At 40.6% G+C, this 18,382-nt stretch overlaps 2 protein-coding genes across 2 annotated transcripts; one reads left to right on the forward strand and one right to left on the reverse strand.

Moving 5' to 3' along the window:
- The first annotated feature begins 1,418 nt into the window (after positions 1-1,418).
- Positions 1,419-11,462, forward strand: LOC145890398 (protein transport protein Sec23A-like). The gene is made up of 18 exons (XM_082981387.1): positions 1,419-1,680; positions 2,014-2,071; positions 2,138-2,293; positions 2,547-2,714; positions 2,949-3,025; positions 3,110-3,254; positions 3,429-3,587; positions 4,492-4,607; positions 5,065-5,188; positions 6,032-6,202; positions 6,651-6,757; positions 7,111-7,264; positions 7,973-8,050; positions 8,340-8,501; positions 9,288-9,374; positions 10,071-10,195; positions 10,477-10,576; positions 11,190-11,462. Exons 1-18 carry the CDS (start codon positions 1,460-1,462, stop codon positions 11,277-11,279), a joined length of 2,298 nt encoding a protein of 765 aa, XP_082837513.1. The 5' UTR covers positions 1,419-1,459; the 3' UTR covers positions 11,280-11,462.
- Positions 11,463-11,644: 182 nt separating this feature from the next.
- On the reverse strand, positions 11,645-17,440 carry LOC145889276 (alpha-(1,6)-fucosyltransferase-like). Its single transcript, XM_082980209.1, has 10 exons — positions 17,193-17,440; positions 16,960-17,052; positions 16,126-16,226; positions 15,011-15,161; positions 14,842-14,950; positions 14,282-14,516; positions 13,877-14,120; positions 13,223-13,414; positions 12,767-12,917; positions 11,645-12,259 (listed from the first exon to the last, which is right to left on the reverse strand). The coding sequence occupies exons 1-10, from the start codon at positions 17,279-17,281 to the stop codon at positions 11,915-11,917; spliced, it is 1,710 nt and encodes a 569-aa protein (XP_082836335.1). The 5' UTR covers positions 17,282-17,440; the 3' UTR covers positions 11,645-11,914.
- Positions 17,441-18,382: the final 942 nt, after the last annotated feature.

The raw sequence follows: 18,382 nt of genomic DNA on the forward strand, positions 1-18,382 counted from the left end.
CACGCCCTCCTCTCACCCTGGGGTATCTGCCCTTATCAGGTAGCAAGAAAATGATCATAGGAAGTACGCATTGGCGTCATAATGATTGTCAGTTGCACGCCGGTCCGGCTTTAGAACACTGAAAGATATATCATAGCATCAAGCCCTATCAAAGCAAAGCTTCGTTTGTTATCTTGAAACTGATTTTGATACAAATCGCATCGGGTTACGGTACTAAATACCTGAGGTATAATTTCCTCACCGACTTAACTCTTAACCTTTACAAATATAAAAATAAAAACTTAACGATATAATGTACCTGTTAACAACACTTCAGTTTAAATATTGATTTATACTATAAGGAAGGCGTCGAAAAGAAAGCTGAAAAATCTGCATTGATTTACGTCAAGGTTTAGATTCCGTGTAACGAACTAAACTAACACAATTTCGTACAGAATGTAAGTAAGGAATACAATACTATTAACATAAAGTGTGTTGTTTGCATGAGAAATTGATCTTATGAGTTTTTACAATCCAACTAAAACAATTATTATTTCTATGGTGTTGCGACGTGTCTCTCAATGAGTGATGACGTAAAACTTTTAAGTGGATGAGACATCTGAATACGTTAGAATTTATTTTATTGCACGCAAAAATAAATTAATTTATTCTCAATTACATTACTGCAATTCATCATTACAATTCTTTTATCTTGCCCTGTATCTAATAAAACGTGTAAACTATACACCAATTACCGGTAAACCGTATTTTTAATCTTTTGTTCGTAACAATACCGCTCGCTAATGCAAGGTTAGCTTTTTGGCTTTCCCCTTCTCTTGGCAAATTTCATAAACATAAGCTGGCTTACTATTTGTTTGATATTTTGACCTAAAGTTACTGTTAATTGTTATTAGTGGAGCTAATATTACTTAATAATTTATTAGTTTTACCTTGTATTGCAACTTTTTAGTTAACTGTAGTCAAATGTACTGTTCTGTTGGTATTGTTCTCACAGAACCAAATCAGGCAAATTCCCATAAAAATTATGCGTCTTATTGGTTGTTTTGCATCGAGAAAAACAAATTTTAGTGTAATCGTTAATTTTTCTGTAGTTCATCTGGCGTGAGCCCAAATAAGAAATTTTAAAATGATTTGTTTTCCTGTGGAGTTTGTCTGGCTTGCTACCGGTATTGCGGTATATATTGTCTTCCAAAAACTTATTTAATGTTGCTGGGCTGACTTGTGGATATCCATACTTTTAACCCTATTTGAATATCAGATTGGAAAAGTGTCCTCCACTCACTTTTGCAAAAATTTACATACAATCCGTGGAATAAAAATTAGCTCATGCATTAATATACGAAATTAAAAATCGCACTAATGCTGATCGACTTCTACTCTGTGAGTAATTTTGGTTGTTTTAACCCGTTTTCAGTTACCTGGAAAATAATTGGGTAGGAGTTTTTCTTAAAAGTTTGCCATGACAACGTACCAAGAGTACATCCTTCAAAATGAGGAGCGCGATGGAATTCGACTTAGCTGGAATGTATGGCCTTCATCAAGACTGGAAGCCACAAGAATGGTTGTCCCCTTATCATGCCTGTTCACACCATTAAAGGAAAGAGTTGACATGCCTCCAATCCAATATGAGCCAATTCTTTGCACCAGACATACATGCAGGGCAGTTCTGAACCCTTTGTGGTGAGTATTTCTTGCCACTGTCAGTTTTATAAAAGCGTTCTACCATTTGTCACTATTTTCATGTGAATTACAGAATAGTGGATTTAGTACATATAAAAACTTCTGTTTTTTAATGTAGTGGTTCTATTCATACTAAATGTATTTCTTTAAATTGGCCATCCTCTTGTATGTGACAAATTTTTTAGATTTAATAGAAGGTTGTTTGAACAAGCTGTTTAGAACACAAATAAAATGCCCCCTACATAGACAACACACATACTTCAGATTCAAGTTGTAGTTTGTTTCGTTTGTTTTTTGTTTACCTTGATGTCACAAGGCTGATATTTTTTGCAGTCAAGTGGATTACCGAAGCAAGATTTGGACATGCAACTTTTGCTATCAACGCAACCCAGTAAGCAATATATACACATTAAACTGTTTTCCAATCTTCTCTTTTGGTATAACATCATTTTTATAGTTTCCGGCCAGTTATGCTGCTATAACTGAGAGTCATCAACCAGCTGAGCTAATCCCACAGTTTACAACACTTGAATACCAACTACCATCTCAACCAACAATAGGTCCAGTTTTTCTTTTTGTTTTGGACACTTGCATGGATGATGAAGACTTGCAGGTTGGTGATTTTTGCTTTATTAAGTAACAAACTCTAGTGGAAATGGTTTAAACATTTTTAAAGTTCATTAGTTCAAAAATCTTGACACTTATATAGGATTGTTTTACACGGTGTAAATCATGCTATAGGTCCCTATTTAGTTTCCTCTAGTATCCAGTTAAGCAGTAATATTTCATGCAATGGCATGATTGGCAGAATCGGCCCACATCCAATTAAGCTTTCTATTGAAGCTAAAATGTATCTAATTTTTTAGGCTATGAAGGAGTCGCTTCAAATGTCTCTCAGTCTTCTGCCCAACAATGCGATGGTGGGTCTGATAACTTATGGCAAAATGGTGCAAGTTCATGAATTGGGCACAGATGGCATTTCCAAATCTTATGTTTTTCGAGGAACAAAAGATCTAGCTGCAAAACAGATACAGGTAAATAGATATAGGTTCATCATGTGTTGGTTCCATCTCCATAGTTTGACCAATTTCGTGATAAACTGTTTGGTGTTTATATATGAATCATACAACATGAAGCCCCAAATAATATAGTCAAATGAATGATAATATTTTAATTGAGACATGATGGTTTTAATGGTTTCCTCTCTGTTTAATATTTAATTTGGTATATGTTGTCACGGGTAAACAATAAAACAACGTTCACTTCAGGAAATGCTTGGACTCAACAAAGTAGCAGGTGGTGGCCAGCCAGGACAAACCAATACTGCAAATTTGCCAGCAAACAGGTAAAACATACAGCAAAATAAAGTTTAATTTGTTCACACCCATCTGTCACAACCACCACTTTATGACTACCCTGCTTTGTGTAGGTTCCTGCAGCCACTGCATAAATGCGATATGTTTGTGACCGATCTACTGGGTGAGCTTCAACGGGATCCATGGCCTGTGAGCCAGGGCAAGCGTCCTCTTCGCTCCGTAGGCACTGCACTGTCAATTGCCGTTGGTCTGTTGGAGGTATGCACACCCAAACATTATGTTAATATAATATACATCCGTATAGCGTTGGTTCAGCATTGGATCTTGAGCCACTGCTGGCTCAAGCAACGGTTCGGAGAAATAGATTTGCTGTCGTTTTTAAGGCGTCAGTTTCTTGAACCTCTCAATGATATAATGCTTGTTTTTTGGCAGTGCGCCTTTCCCAATATCCCGTCGCGTGTTATGTTGTTTATGGGTGGTCCCTGCACACAAGGTCCTGGTATGATCATCGACGATAGCTTGGAGAACACGATCCGATCGTGGTACGATATCGAGAAGGACAACAACAAGTACACTAAAAAGGCTGTAAAGGTAAAGTGTGATGTGTAATGAATTACCTACAACTTCCACAACCTGGATACACCCATCTTAAGGTTGAATGATATACAGGAGCTTTCGGGCAATATTAGTTAACCATTGATAAAGAATCCTAGTTAACTAATTCATTTGACATAAGGCCACACGGGAGTTCTAAATTTGTGTTTCCTGACCTGATTTCAAATGTGAACCTGATATAAAGTTACTTTACCAATTGTTAGATCATTATTTTTCAACCTTTTTGAGCCACGGAACACTTTTTTTATTAAAATAATCTTGCGGAACACCATAATGTTGGAAGTACTGCGGCATTGTACTTAACCAGCAACAGGCTCACGCAATTACAATCTTATAATAACAAAACGAGTCTTATTGTTACACAACATTAAACAAAGCAATTCACGATGGAACATTTAAACTGGTGATAGTGGATGATTACTTTCATAAAACTATTTACGCCCTTTTGCGATAAACAAGTGATTTCCGACCCGTGTTCCACGGAACATCAGTGAAACTAATAAATTTCTCGCGTAACACCTGCCGACATTTCACGGAACACCGGTTGAAAATCACTGTATTAGATTAAGGATACGCGATTAGCTGCATTGTTTGAATGTGTTGATAGAATGTGCACAATAAAAGACTTTTAGCACAATTTACTTCAATGTAATTGTGAAATTTCACCCAACGAAATGTTTCATGTCAGTGTTGTTTTCTCGTAGCGCAATACCCACCATTAGTTGTCTAAGGTAAACACATTTTGTCGCTATGTATTTCCTTTCAATCCAAAGTACATTGGGAAGTGCGCTGTAAAATGTCCCGAAATCCGGGTTCATTTGTGAGGTGTGGACACGTATACTCTCACCCTCACGCTGACATGTACGTGTTCTTTACGCAGCACTACGAATCGCTCTCAACCCGCGCGGCAAACAACGGACATACCATCGACATATATGCGTGTGCTCTCGACCAGAGCGGTCTACATGAGATGAAATGCTGCACCAATCTTACTGGGTAAAGACAAAATTCTCTTCAATGTTTTAAAGAAACTTTTGACTGTTTTTAATGGAACTTACGCGTGTCTTTAGCTTCAGCTAATGTTTGCTCATTATTTGAAACTTATCTTAAGTAATAATAACCGCTCAAAATAATGAACACTAATAATCATGGAGTTGTGGCATTATTAAACTAAGCGTAATGCGCCTTAAGTGTCGAAGCAACTTGTGTTTCCCTATTGTCCTAAAATCGCCTAACGTGATGAGTTCCCTCTTAAATTAAACTCCGGGCAAATGGTTTTATTCGAAATAGAACGATCCTAAATAAGTGACGAGGTTTGCAGCCTTGATAACTTTATCTTGCGGATTTTGATGAACTCTAATCGCCTTAACGGAGATTTGAGGGATTTACAAACAAGTCCTTCCACGATAGACAAATTCATCAGGAATTTAATCCCAGGTGCGTTTAATTGCAGGGGTCTTATGGTGATGGGAGATTCTTTTAACACTTCGCTTTTCAAGCAAACCTTCCAGAAAGTTTTTTCCAAGGATTCCAAAGGCGAATTTAACATGGCTTTTAACGCCACATTGGAAATCAAGGTGAGGCATTTTTTATTGAAATTTCCAATAAATATCCCCTTGAAAATTACATAACTATGTTTGTTATCGTGATATGGTTGCACTGGGTTGGGACAGTTACAATCAAGTTAGTTCCCACAAGTTTAAACTTCAGCCTACATTAAAATATAAGTATCATCGTATACAGTATGTTTTCCAAATGACAAAAAAACATTGTTTTCTGTTATGTGTAGGATGTACCTTGCAATGAAACTGATTCAATGGAAATAATCTGATCCGTCATTGATGCGCTTAAACAAAGTTTAAAGTTTTGTGGGGTGCAGTGCTACTGTCCCGGCACTCCTTGACGTGCATACAAAAATAATTTAACATCGTCTTGGCGATTGGTTTTGAATTGCTGTCTGACGCACATATCCTAGTCCTGACGCATAGTCACTATTAGTGATGGATTACATATCTATCACTTATTTATCGTATTGCCAAAAATGAGCCCACGCAGCTTCCAAGGTTTATTCAATTAGCTCAGAGACTGACGTGAAACCCTCAACGATGTGTGTAAGAGTTGCCGGTGGGTTGTGCGTTTGCGATAGTATAGCATCTAATATTACCCCGAAATCAAAAATTGCGCTGTCCCACAGCAGACCTAAAAATCCAACATGAGCATTATGCTTGGCTACGTCATTGCCATATATATCCGGTTATCGACGCCGCGGTTCAAAGTCTTCAGGAACAGGAAAAGTCGATTAAAATGCGTTTCAAGTTTGCTTGATTAAATTTTTGATGATTTTTGTGATGGCCTAGGGCCTTGCAGCGACATTAGATGTTCCGACATTTCACTAAGTACCAATATTTTTTTTATCTTAGACTTCCCGTGAAATCAAAGTGAACGGGGTGATTGGCCCGTGTGTGTCGCTCAACGTGCGAAGTGCAAGTGTGTCGGAGACGGAGATAGGGATCGGAGGAACCAGTCAGTGGAAGGCGAGCGGGATTGACCCCTCCACCACACTCGCAGTTTTCCTGGAAATTGTCAACCAGGTATAAATCATGTTCCACTTATTACTGCTTTTCTAAAGTTATGGCGTATTTTCCAAAAATTAATACAGGGCAATTAGTGTATATACAATATACGTAATATATACATATACATATCTGTTTCAAAAACACATTGCCAGTAGTTTTACATGACCTAACAATCGAAGTATATTGCTTAGGGCAGCAATACTTGGCCGTTGAAGGCAAACAAGCACTTAACGTGTGATGAAAACAGTCATCCTTTTTCACTTAAAACGTTACGCAATCAGATGCCGCTAATTTGTTTTTCTATTGACCTTCTACCGGTCACCCGCGTTCGCTCGTTCGTTTCGTCAGGTAACGAGCAACTATGAGAGTTTTCCACTGTCCGCAAGTCTATTTGCAACGCCCGCCAGAGACAAGTTGCCAGTGGTTGCATCGATTTTCCAATTGTCTTAATTTGTGTCCCCAGCACAACGCTCCCATACCACAGGGCGGGAGAGGTACGGTGCAGTTCATCACACAGTACGTACATTCGAGCGGCCAGCGGCGAGTGCGCGTCACCACCATCGCACGCAAGTATGTTTAAACGCGTTTCTGTTGCCTAAGGAGCCTTTTAGCACTTTTTAAAGCAGTCGACCAAACCTGCCAATCAGCATCGATTGATTTTTTGCTCAGCAGGGGCGGTCGTTTTGCCAAATAAGTGCTTAGTGGTTGTTCGCCAAAACTAAAAATCCATTGGGATTGTTTCAAAATCTATTCTGCAAATGAGTATAAATTATACAACGTAAAATACAGTCACGCAATATGACATGTCATAACTTTTATTTCGTTGCACCGGGAGTGCCATGATCTTGTCCTGCTCCAGTCACAATTCAGGCCTGTGCATCAGAATGAACTGTTTTTACAAACGCAAATGTATTTTTCCGCAGCTGGGCTGACCCGAACACGGGGCAGGCTCACATCGCAGCTGGGTTTGACCAGGAGGCGGCCGCCGTCCTCATGTCCCGCCTCGCAATTCACCGCTCCCAGAACGACGAAGGCCAAGATGTGCTGAGGTGGTTGGATCGCATGCTCATAAGACTGGTAGGTCTTCATTTTCCAACACCTGAATAACGTACAAATGTACGCAGCTCTTAGCTCACAAGTACATTGGATTAATGTCGTTTACGTACGTCGAGTGCTGTTAGGTTTGCTATTGAAATTGACTTTACGTCTAAACCCAGGCGGGATGTTGGCTTTAACGTGAAGCGATAGACGGGAGGCAATAAATGCGCCGTATCAACCCTAGGCCGTCATTGAAATTTTGTCGTACTTCGTGTAACGCGACTTTCGAAATAGGGCGGCGGTGTGCGTGATTGGGCCATAAATAAATTATTACGCCGCAAAGTTGTTTTTCCCATAATTGGAGTTCCACGGTTGTCAGTCCCACTTGGAATCAAAACATGTCCTTGGATTACTAGATTCTTGTCTTGTCTGCTTACTAAGGCGACAATATGGTGTTGTGAAAGTGCATACTTAATGTATCATTGTTGCAGCACTGTGTAGACACACTGTGTAATGGCTTATTGCATAATCCGGCTTTTTTCATATTGTTTTCACTCAAACAGTTGTTGAAAGCAAAGCGATTCGAGTCACTTATTAATTGATTGAAACTGAAACGAAACGCTTTGACCCCCACCCTTATGATGTCACACGAACTCCGGGCACATTTTGTTGCCTTCATTGATTTATCGAATCGAACCCAACTAAAACTCAGAACAAACCGCCTGACCCAACCTTTTCTTTGCGTAGTGCCAGAAATTTGGCGACTTCCAAAAGGACGCCCCCGAAACCTTCCGATTCGCTGAGAACTTCTCGCTGTACCCTCAGGTAAGATTTAAAAGCTTTGAAACTCCGCCGACTGGAATACGATTGCAGTAGACGTAACACCTTTGTACCATTTAACAACTGTATGGAGTGCTAAATTCGCTGCACGTTTAATAATTTGCTTTTCAACATAAATGACCCAAACTGTCAACGAAACTTCGAATAATGTCGCCCCCTAACGGCGGTTGTGCTTCATAGAAATTTCCAACTGTGTCTGGTGCTGCATGCATGTCGCCCCCTAACGGATTTTATGAACCTATAAAATGTTTTGTTTCAATTTTTCTTCCGGTAGTTTATGTTTCACCTTCGTCGGTCCAGCTTCCTGCAAGTTTTCGGCCACAGCCCGGACGAGACGGCTTATTACCGCTACCAGTTCGATCGGCAGGATCTCACCAATTCCCTCATCATGATTCAACCGGTCTTATACAGCTACTCTTTCAACGGCCCGCCAGAGGTATGTTGCAGTCGCGAAAGCACGTTTTCCTTGCAAACTTAACAACCTGTTTTGCCGTGAACTATGGGAGTCAGCGAATATTGACCAAAAACTTTCATAACACTTAATACATTTGATTTTTAGCTTCAGGTCTCAAACATACGGTCAACCGTAAGATAGGTCATAGCAACCAAGATTGCAAAAATACGACAACCGTAATATCCACTTTTGCTTTGTTAATGTCGTGGTCAGACGGCGGCGTTGCCGTGTTTTCTTCGAAGCCGTGTTTTCTTGCTCTACGTAAACGTAAGGTTTGTTGTCGTTTTCGTGGATTAGCGATAAGGTGTCGTGTCCTTCTCAACTTGTCATCCTGAATTCCAAAACACGTCATCAGCGCTGCGCGGGATCACGCACCTGATTACTTGCTGTGCGCTCATGCATATTTCACCCGGAAAACTAGGCGCGTGCGCCCGGTCTAGGACAAACTCGCCGTTTTCTCCATTATCTGCGTGCGCCGCGAGGCCTCTTAATGCGCGAACGACTTACTTCGCGACGCGTCTTCGCTGATCATTAATCTGCGCGTCGCACTGTTACGAACCACCGAGATCTGCCATTAAATATTTAGCGCCAATCGCACGTAACACTCCCCACCTCCTTGATTGAAAATCGACGCACGGGTTAATGGACTTGGTCCCGTTTACATTCATGTTTTTGGCACCTTTTAGTTAAGAACTGTGAACCTTTTCGAAACAAAGAGAAATAAAATTTTTTATAAACCTTCAAACGATGTGTGTTTTTATTTTTCAGCCTGTACTGCTTGACAGCACCAGCATCCAACCTGATAAGATCCTGCTGCTTGACACATTCTTCCAAGTTCTCATCTTCCATGGGGAGGTAAGTCGGCTTTCAAATGAACAACTAGATCCACTGATAATGACTGTGAAACTTCAAAATCCAATTGTGTAAAATGAAACCACAATGGTGTTTTACGTACAAAAAATACCGCTTTGAAAATTTGGAGGAAATTACATCATTATCTCGTTGCCCCTTAGTTACAGTCTGTCGTGATCCCGTTAAAAAATTCATGGCCCCCGTCTTCGCGACCCACAGCCGCGTGACGTAAACCGTTTTGCAACGAAAAATGTTGTTTTTTCTGATTTTTGTCTTCCTCTTACCCCTGCAAGCTATAAATAATTCGCTCTTTAAACCATTTGATTGACGCACGGCCGAACTATCTGAAACTTCGATCTTTGTGGTTGGAAGTTTTATTTTTACAAACCGGACATTAACCCCAAATCGTCCGTTTTGATCAAACAGTCGCCCCCAGGTTGTGATGCAAGTTTTGATCAAACAGTTATTTTTGGGTGTTACGTCACAACACGGAGCATAGCACCAACTGTATTGTCGTACTATCTGATGTGCTACATTGCTGGACAGTTTGATTGAAAAGAATGGTTTCGTGTTATCCATACGCTCTCTATCGCCACTTAACGGTTGCGCTTACTAGCCCTGTTTATAGTGCTATAAATAAACTGCGCTATTTGCAGTAACTACATGAGCAAGTGCAAAATGTGTTGTTTGATTTGTCAGACGATCGCCCAATGGAAGAAGGCCGGTTATCACGACAAACCGGAATACGAAAACTTCCGACAATTGATGCAAGCTCCCGTAGACGACGCTCAAGATATTCTCGCCACGAGGTTCCCCATTCCGAGGTTGGTTTGACTTGCACCAGTTACGGATGTTGTACTGATGTCCAGTCACGTAACTACCTGAATTGTGGTTGCACACCATTAGCATGATCTATTAACACTGGAAGGTTTTTTTAAGTCATGCGCATTTTTCAATGTTTTTTTTAAACTAGACAAGAAGGGATTCTGATACATTTAATTCATCTGCAGATCGTCATTTTTAGGAGTTTGCACAAGTTTGCGAACGAATACCTGCGTTTTTAGATCAGATTGCGTTTAACTAAACGCTTGCACTCTGTTTGTAGATACATAGAAACACAGCAGGGAGGGAGCCAGGCGCGTTTTCTCTTCCACAAAGTCAACCCTTCACAGACTTACAACAACACGATGTTTGGCGGACAGCAGGTGAGTTTGGTGACAAATAATCGTTAAGTGAAGTTGGTCACGCTTGCTACCTGCGAGCCGAGAATATTTGGGCTTGGATGGTTTCGACGAAATGCATGAGGATAGTGTTTGTTTAAGTTTTGTCAGCACCCCTTTGAAATCACCAACTAGTTGTCGAACCCGCTTCCGTAATGTATAGCAAGCGGTAAGACATTACAGGTCGAAATGGTGTGCAGCTGAGTTATGGCTCTTCTGCTTTTATGAGTTTAACTTAATGATAATTACCATGCTGATTGAACACCCAGTCACCCCCAGGAACAGAAAACCTGGTTAATAACACCTGCATTATTGTTATATAAGTGTTTTGTGTGGACTGAAACGGGCCCCATGATTTCTCCAAATGGTGTTTTAAAAGTTTCTGATGATAAATGTTACATTCTATGCTTACATATCCGGGTAAAGTACTTAATAGCAGAGGTTGACAAATTTGCATTCGCAAACAAAGTGTCACATGTTCTTGGAAATCTTCACCGGACCACTGTATAGCGCAACGTGACTGCAACATAATAATCTGCTCGTGTTTAAACATGAGCACCAGACATTGACAGCCAACAACACTAATTTTTGTTATCAGGACGGATCGGCTGCGGTGTTGACGGATGACGTCAGCTTGCAAGTTTTCATGGATCACCTGAAGAAGCTGGCGGTGTCGAGCGCCACCTAGTGAAAAAAGATTCCGGGGAAGTGTAGAAGTAAAAAAGCGAGGAAGGAACGACCTCTGACGTAGCAGCTTGAATAGCGTTTTCGTTGCAATACCGTGTTCATGTGTTTTCTTTGTTGAAACTAAAATTCGCCTTATTTTACCGTCGAATTGCAAGATAACCGCAATAAACAAATTGATACTGGACTGCTGGAGGGATTTCTGTTTACATGCAACATTGTTGAGGTTGGCATGTCACGAAGAAAGACGGAAATATGTATTAAAAAGGGGTGGTGCAAGCATGCGTAGTACACATCGAAACTGCATAGAAATAAAGTATGTGGTTAAAAGGCAAAACAGCCACTCGGTGTACGTCCAAAACGAGGCACAACATACAAATCTACGAATTTGTACTGGTGGTGTCCATGATAAGAGATAATCCTTGAAATATTTACTTGCCGTGCCTTGTTTTGGATGAATATTATTTACGCCGTTTTGTTTCATAGGGCGGAAAAGTATTGGCAAAACTAAACGACTACGTACGAAGCAATTTGTACTTTTTGTTGGCGCTTGGCTTAAACTGTGCAAATTTGAAAGGAAAAGGCGTTTGCTAAGGCACTCACGCTTAGAGTTCCTCTTGTTTCCAGGCATTATTTGCGCTATAAACTGTCGGAATAAGAATCGACGTCTGTCCGTGGAAATGTTGGATATTTCGCAAGCGGTATCTGTCGCATAACCTTGTAGGAAGGAAAAAGTCCTGTTTTTAATGTACGTAGGTTTTTGCCCTTCGAAAATCCATCCCAGTGGTTGCCGGCATATTGCACTTTATCGCCCACTAGCAGATCGATTTCATCGCTTACTGGACGCGCTTTATGATCGTATATTGCCACGTGGGGGCGTCCTCGAGTCATCCCAGTAAAAAAGTAAACGTCGTCGAGGGAGTGGGCGTTCGTGGACGCGTCTGGGCGACGGGTTTGCATCAGTTCGTACACTAGTCGGCATATCTGTTGGTCCGTGAAAAAATGTGTGTGTTTTAACGATTTTGGCCAACATTGATGCAGAAATAATTTCCCAACGACTTTATGGTTAATGGTTTTACAATGCACCGTATATGGAAGTACAAACGATCTCATATCTCAAGGCATTTCCTGAATGGCGATATCACATAAGATAGAATGCAAACAAACACCAGCCTACTTGCGAGCGACCTCCTTTGCGGACAATGAACCGTTAACAACTATGAACCCCCACTAAGTTTCCACGGTCTTAGCTGCTTTTTTATTTACTACTATTCACGACAGATGCAGTTATGTTTAAACCTAATCTTGAAGAACTTTATGAGATAATCGGTTTGAACCACGTTACCGCAAAACACCACTCTAAATTAGTAAACAAAACATTTCTACATTACTTCAATTTGCATAATGTACAAAAGGGACCGGTGTTTATTTTCACTAATTCAAAGCATAACTGCACCAGCGCCCTCATTCACTAAGAATTTATAAACCTACCTGTGAGGAAAAGGTGCACACAGCATAACTGCATTTTGACAGGAGATGAACGTCAACCAGCAGACCGCGAAGGGAATTGTTGGAATAGCGAGTATGCAAGGACGCCGATTTGCTGATGTTTGTGTCGCTTATGAACGTGTACTCAGGATACCTGAAAGATTAGTACTTTTATTATCAAACGATTTGTCTGTTCATAATCTTCTTTTAAAATTTTGAGCGACGATGGAAAACATACAGCTTTAGCAATTACTCGGAAAACTCGCTGGACGTTTTCGAAAAAAGGATCTACATCTATATCCCCTCGGTGCAAGCTTGGGCCTGTTGGTCCAAGTGTCTGTTTAATTAGTCTCATTGACATGTCAAATGCATGGCTTTTGTTTGTAGAGTATATTTTCGCACCGCAACAAAGGTGCACTGTTTTTTAGGGCGTTTTTTATTAAACTCTACCCAACTTACCTTTTCATGGCGGCGGGAAGCACTGAGGGATCGTCGGTGGCAATGTAGACCCGGCGAACGGCTTTCTTGGAGGTTTTGTCGCGCGAAAGACGCATATCGTATTTATCGAACCACTCAACCACGTGTTTCATGTATTCTTCGATACCGTGGAAAGCTGCTTCGCTTCTTTTGTCCGTTCTACGGACGTGGATTCTAAAATGTGTTGATGTATTAATGCATCAGTTGCGTTGTAATGCGAAGTCTGATGAAAAGAAAGTCCTTGAATTACAAATTCAATAAACACAATGTACATACACAGATCCTTCAAACAGCCTTAAAGACAAGGTCGCCTTTGTTAGATCAAACTTTAACATATAGATTTTAACATTATTGGAACACGCGGACTATGTTTTGAATTTATCGAGGTCCTGCGCTTTTGACATCCTTGTTCAAATACTCAAGTGATATTCAGTTTGAAAACATGTGTTAGCAAAAACCTTGTACATTGCATACTTAGTAAGTCGTAATTCCCACGCTTCATATGACCATTAGTATAGTATCAGAGCCTTCATCTGTATGAACAACTTGACACACCACTGCCCATAACAACATTCCAACACTGTTTTGCATTAGTCCTGAATAGAGAACATCGATTTCACATCTTATATCGCTCACCCGACGACCGGAGACTGAAATTCCAAATCCTTTTCAGCGGCTACCAGATAATTTTGCAGCCAAGGTTGGGGTCGAAGAAGGTAACGGACAAACTGACCCATCCACCAGACGAATGGAGCTCCGTGGAGTCGCATCAACCTCGGCGCCAAGTCTTCAGGAATAGCGATGGGCACAAAATCAGGCAAAGTCGAAAATTGCATCGGGTTTACCAGGATAGTCTCGTCGTTGGTTGGGTCGAATTCGCCTGTAACAATGTACAGTTTGTCAATACACATAGATTCTGCACCTGATTTGGTATTCAGAAGTAGGCGAGGAATCGACAAATGTACCTTAACACAAGGTATGTTTTATAGGGTCTCACTTAAAAATATGCGGGAATATAAAGTGCCATACATTGCTACATACCTCCCCATTTGCGCGGCGTGGTAAAGGAGCGAGTGCAATTCTCGCTAGGCGGCAGAAACACGTGCGTCCAACCCCTCGGCTCGTAAGACCACGAGCCATGGTCAATTACCAGAGTTCGCTGCAATCCGTACGCCACCATGAAGCAGTAGGACAAGTAGTGCAACTGACAACCGAAGCCACAGCTTTGCTTGAAAGAGCACATCAACTTTTTGGCGCTCGAACAATTCTTCGGATTCTGCACGTGGAGATCATAAACATCATAAAACTGCAGTCTGTTGGGCGAATATTTCTTGACAATTTATATGAGCAAAAAAAAAGATATAAGCAATAATAGCGTGCAGTGTGCAGTATAATGCTATAGGTGAGTCTCCTTTAAACGTTGCCCAGACTTTTTTATGTCATTGAACACAGCCCTGGATTAAATTCCACTGTCCGAATTACAGAACCGTTATGTTCTCCAGATGAAACCAAATTGCAGCTGCGTTTGGAAACCGCTGGCGGTCGGGCGTGTGGTTGTACATATTTTTGCTGATCGAGAGCAATAAATATCGTGGTTAAACCTGCACGTATTCGATTCTCCGTCGCACCAAATCTTGCAGCGAATTCCATTCTTTTTCCCGCCAACCGCCGAACTGATTCGCCAAATCTTCCACGTCCAACAGCACCGACCTATAAGGATGAACAAGGTGCTGTATTAGACCCACGCAAATGTGGTGACAAATTTCTGACCTTTGTTGGTTACGTAGTCGCGAAATCGCCTCTTCTCGCGAGGATGTTCCACTTAAACTGTAAATCTCAGTTTCAATGGCGTAGGACAACTCAACGACCCCGTTGAAAATCTTTCGCGTCAGAGCTTCGTGGTCATGGTTCGGCACATGATCTGTTGTACATAAATACATATAGTGGTTACCGAACCCCGAAACATCGTTGATTTTATATATATTTAGGTAACCACCTAATCAATTTAAAACAAATGCTATTGTATTCAACCGGATATTTTATTTAAATATATCAACATTAGCCTGAACACGTCATCATAAATCATTATCTACAAATCAACACCAGTGAAGATTATGAAAATTGTCTTTGGAAATACCCCTCGGTGTGACGGTCTTATATACCGTTACTAAGTACTATTTATTCCGGAAACTCAAATGTAGATGTATAGAAACTCAGTTGAGAATTTTAGACAAAATCCGCATAGTTATCTGGTGCATAGCATATATTGGCGGAGCAGAGTACGAGGAAATGAGAAGATCGTTTCACGTATTGCGAAATCTCGATACAATTCATCAGATACCAGCACGATTTAACTGTTATGGGACAGCCGAAGTATTTCTAAATGACATTCAAGCGGGTGATCGGTTATCACTGCACTACATATTTATCGACAAAGCAAGAGGTGTGAGCAGGGCTCACAAAAATATTGGTTATGTCTCGTGACCCAAATAAGAGCATATGCGACACGACTGTCAATCATTTCTGTTCACGACAATCTCAACACAGCATAACTGGCATACTGCTATTTTTTTTGCTGCCAGGCATAGTAATTAATAGAAATTTGCTCTTCTGACACTTAAGTTTCGAAAGTGTTTATTGTAACCAACGTTTCAAGCGATGTTATTTCGATATCCAATTTGGATCGCTAGTTCCACCATTTGCGGACCCCTGATGTAGAGCTCTGTATGCTCATCGTACTGATTGGACACCACGACAGACACACAGATTATAAGAGTAAATGTAGTAAATGCGTGATAGTCTCCACTCATTTTGTAGCACTATGACATGTTTTTGTGTGTCATTGACATGGCAAAAGTTAGTTTATTGATCCGTTTAAAATATACCTGGATCGTTTAGGCGTTGAGGGGTGTTTTTCGAAGTTTTCGAAAGACTGATCGCGGATGTTGTTTGTTCCTCGTTTAGTATCAGCAACCGATTTTCGTTCCTGAAAATATCTATTTGGTTAAGTAACTTTGTGCATTGGAGCAAAAAATACGGAGATTTTAAAGTGCTACAAAGCGTTTGAGTCTTTTTAAAGGTATTGGAGAAAAAAATTCATGTAGTCTTTCACCTTGAAATTGATCAAAATTTGGTGTCGTTTAGTGCCAAACAATAAACTGAACAAATAAACCATTCTGAGGTTATTCTCTGCATTTGCACGTATAACTTAAATATACAATTATGCAAAAAGCAGTGACTATGTTGAACGAAGTGGGAGAAATGGAAATCATCAACTGGAAGTAAGTCGTGTCAACGTCAACTGCTTGCGGTTTTAAACTGTTAAGAGCCGACGCCGGGACTGCAAGCAAGTCGTTTATTTATTTTAACATTCAAGGGCAAGTTATTGTAAAATTGTGTTTTAACAAATCTTGTGTTTAATAAACCCCTGCTTATATACCCTTCTATGTAATTCCCATTGCGTTGGGGATAAGTGAAAATGGGCCGAATAACGTTTGCAGTAAACAAAATTTGGGGCTTTGTCACACCACAGAACTGCTCGTATCAAGGCGCAACTGACTTGCAGTTTTCAATACACTATCCTAACATTACCGAATTTCCCGGAACTTAACAATGATAAACATGCACGGAACTGCAACATCCATCATGTTTGGTCGTATTGACGGGATTGAACAAGCACGTTTGTTTATATAGAATCAATAATCCTGACATACACTTACCGAATGTCGTGTTTTGAATTGTTAATCTTGCGTGCCTGTTGAAATCTAATGTCGGAGACAAGTGAATTAATAGCTCGGCTGTATTGGGCCTCCCTGCAAGCAAGTACAAAAACGTAACATTCATGTCTTAGAATATATCGCATATGCTGTTCAATAACTGTGGTAACATCGGTATTGTAAAGGGTAGTCATGTTATATTAACATTAAGTTAGGCAGGGAAAATTCACACTCACTCGGTTGTCTTGGTGATGACCAGAATAATTATTACGCAGCACAGAAACACAGTGGTTATTAGAAAGGCGACTCTGCCCAACAAACGCATGGCAACTAAGAAATCGTGGCGCTATGAACAAAATGTACTATTTGTTAGGCTAGGGGTGAACGGCTGGTTCTGTACAGTGCTGGCTCGTCTACGTTACTACAGTTTCAAACCTATTTTCCTAATATCTATCGAACGTTCCATGCTTCTGTATCGGACTTAGCCTGGTAACTACCTGTACGCCATTGGTCCGTTGCGTCTTTCTCAAAAATGTACGATGTGTGGTAGAAAACAAAATCCTCAACTGCTCGACTACTTTTTAGTTGACATTTTGTAGAACTCTCACAGCCGTCTGATATCTGACTTGATCACTTGAAAAGAAGTTACACGCCCAGTATCGCGCTTGGGACTCTTTGAGGTTACGACGCCTGATACTGCAACGTGTCGTTTTTTGAAATAAAATAAGTCTTCTCACGGAGTCAATTTGGCAACATACACGCGTAGCAGTTTTAGTTTTAGTCATAGCAGCCGAGCAAACTTATTGAAATCGCTGCACCACTGTACAATTACTAATTTTTTCCACAAAAAACAAACTGTTTTTATGAAACTGATACAATCCTTCACGCGTGTTTGAAAGATTGTCTGGGCAACATTAGCATGCTACGAGTCAGGATGTCATTTCCGCAGTATAGACGAACAGAGGCCCCCAACAATTGTCACATCACGCCAATAACAAAATACAGCGCTTGTCAGTTATTGCCCCGCAGACCTCATCCGTTAAACCAAACCCATTTTTGCAATGATAATTCACGTTTGTCATTAATCATGCAACCGTTGATTGCGTGCAGTTCATGTAGACACCATGCTGAGCCATTGGCCTCGAGCAGCCATTGGCCCGACTTCTCGCATAGCTTTTTTCGACGCACTGTTATTTCTGTCTAAACCTGTTTCTACCAAATATAATCGACGTATTTATCACAACGCGACTCCAACAGCAGAAAATTCGACAACCTTTGTTTATCAGTGTAAAGATAAATGTTTGTTTCAATTAATCAACGCACGAAACTCGAACGAGTTTTCTGCCTGCTTTAAAGGTGTGATTTTTTTCACAACATTTGCGAACTGACTGCTGGACAAAGCAACAAATCAGAAAACATTTGTGTT

This window comes from Ascidia mentula, chromosome 2 (genome assembly GCF_947561715.1).
Source record: "Ascidia mentula chromosome 2, kaAscMent1.1, whole genome shotgun sequence".
NCBI lineage: Eukaryota > Metazoa > Chordata > Ascidiacea > Phlebobranchia > Ascidiidae > Ascidia > Ascidia mentula.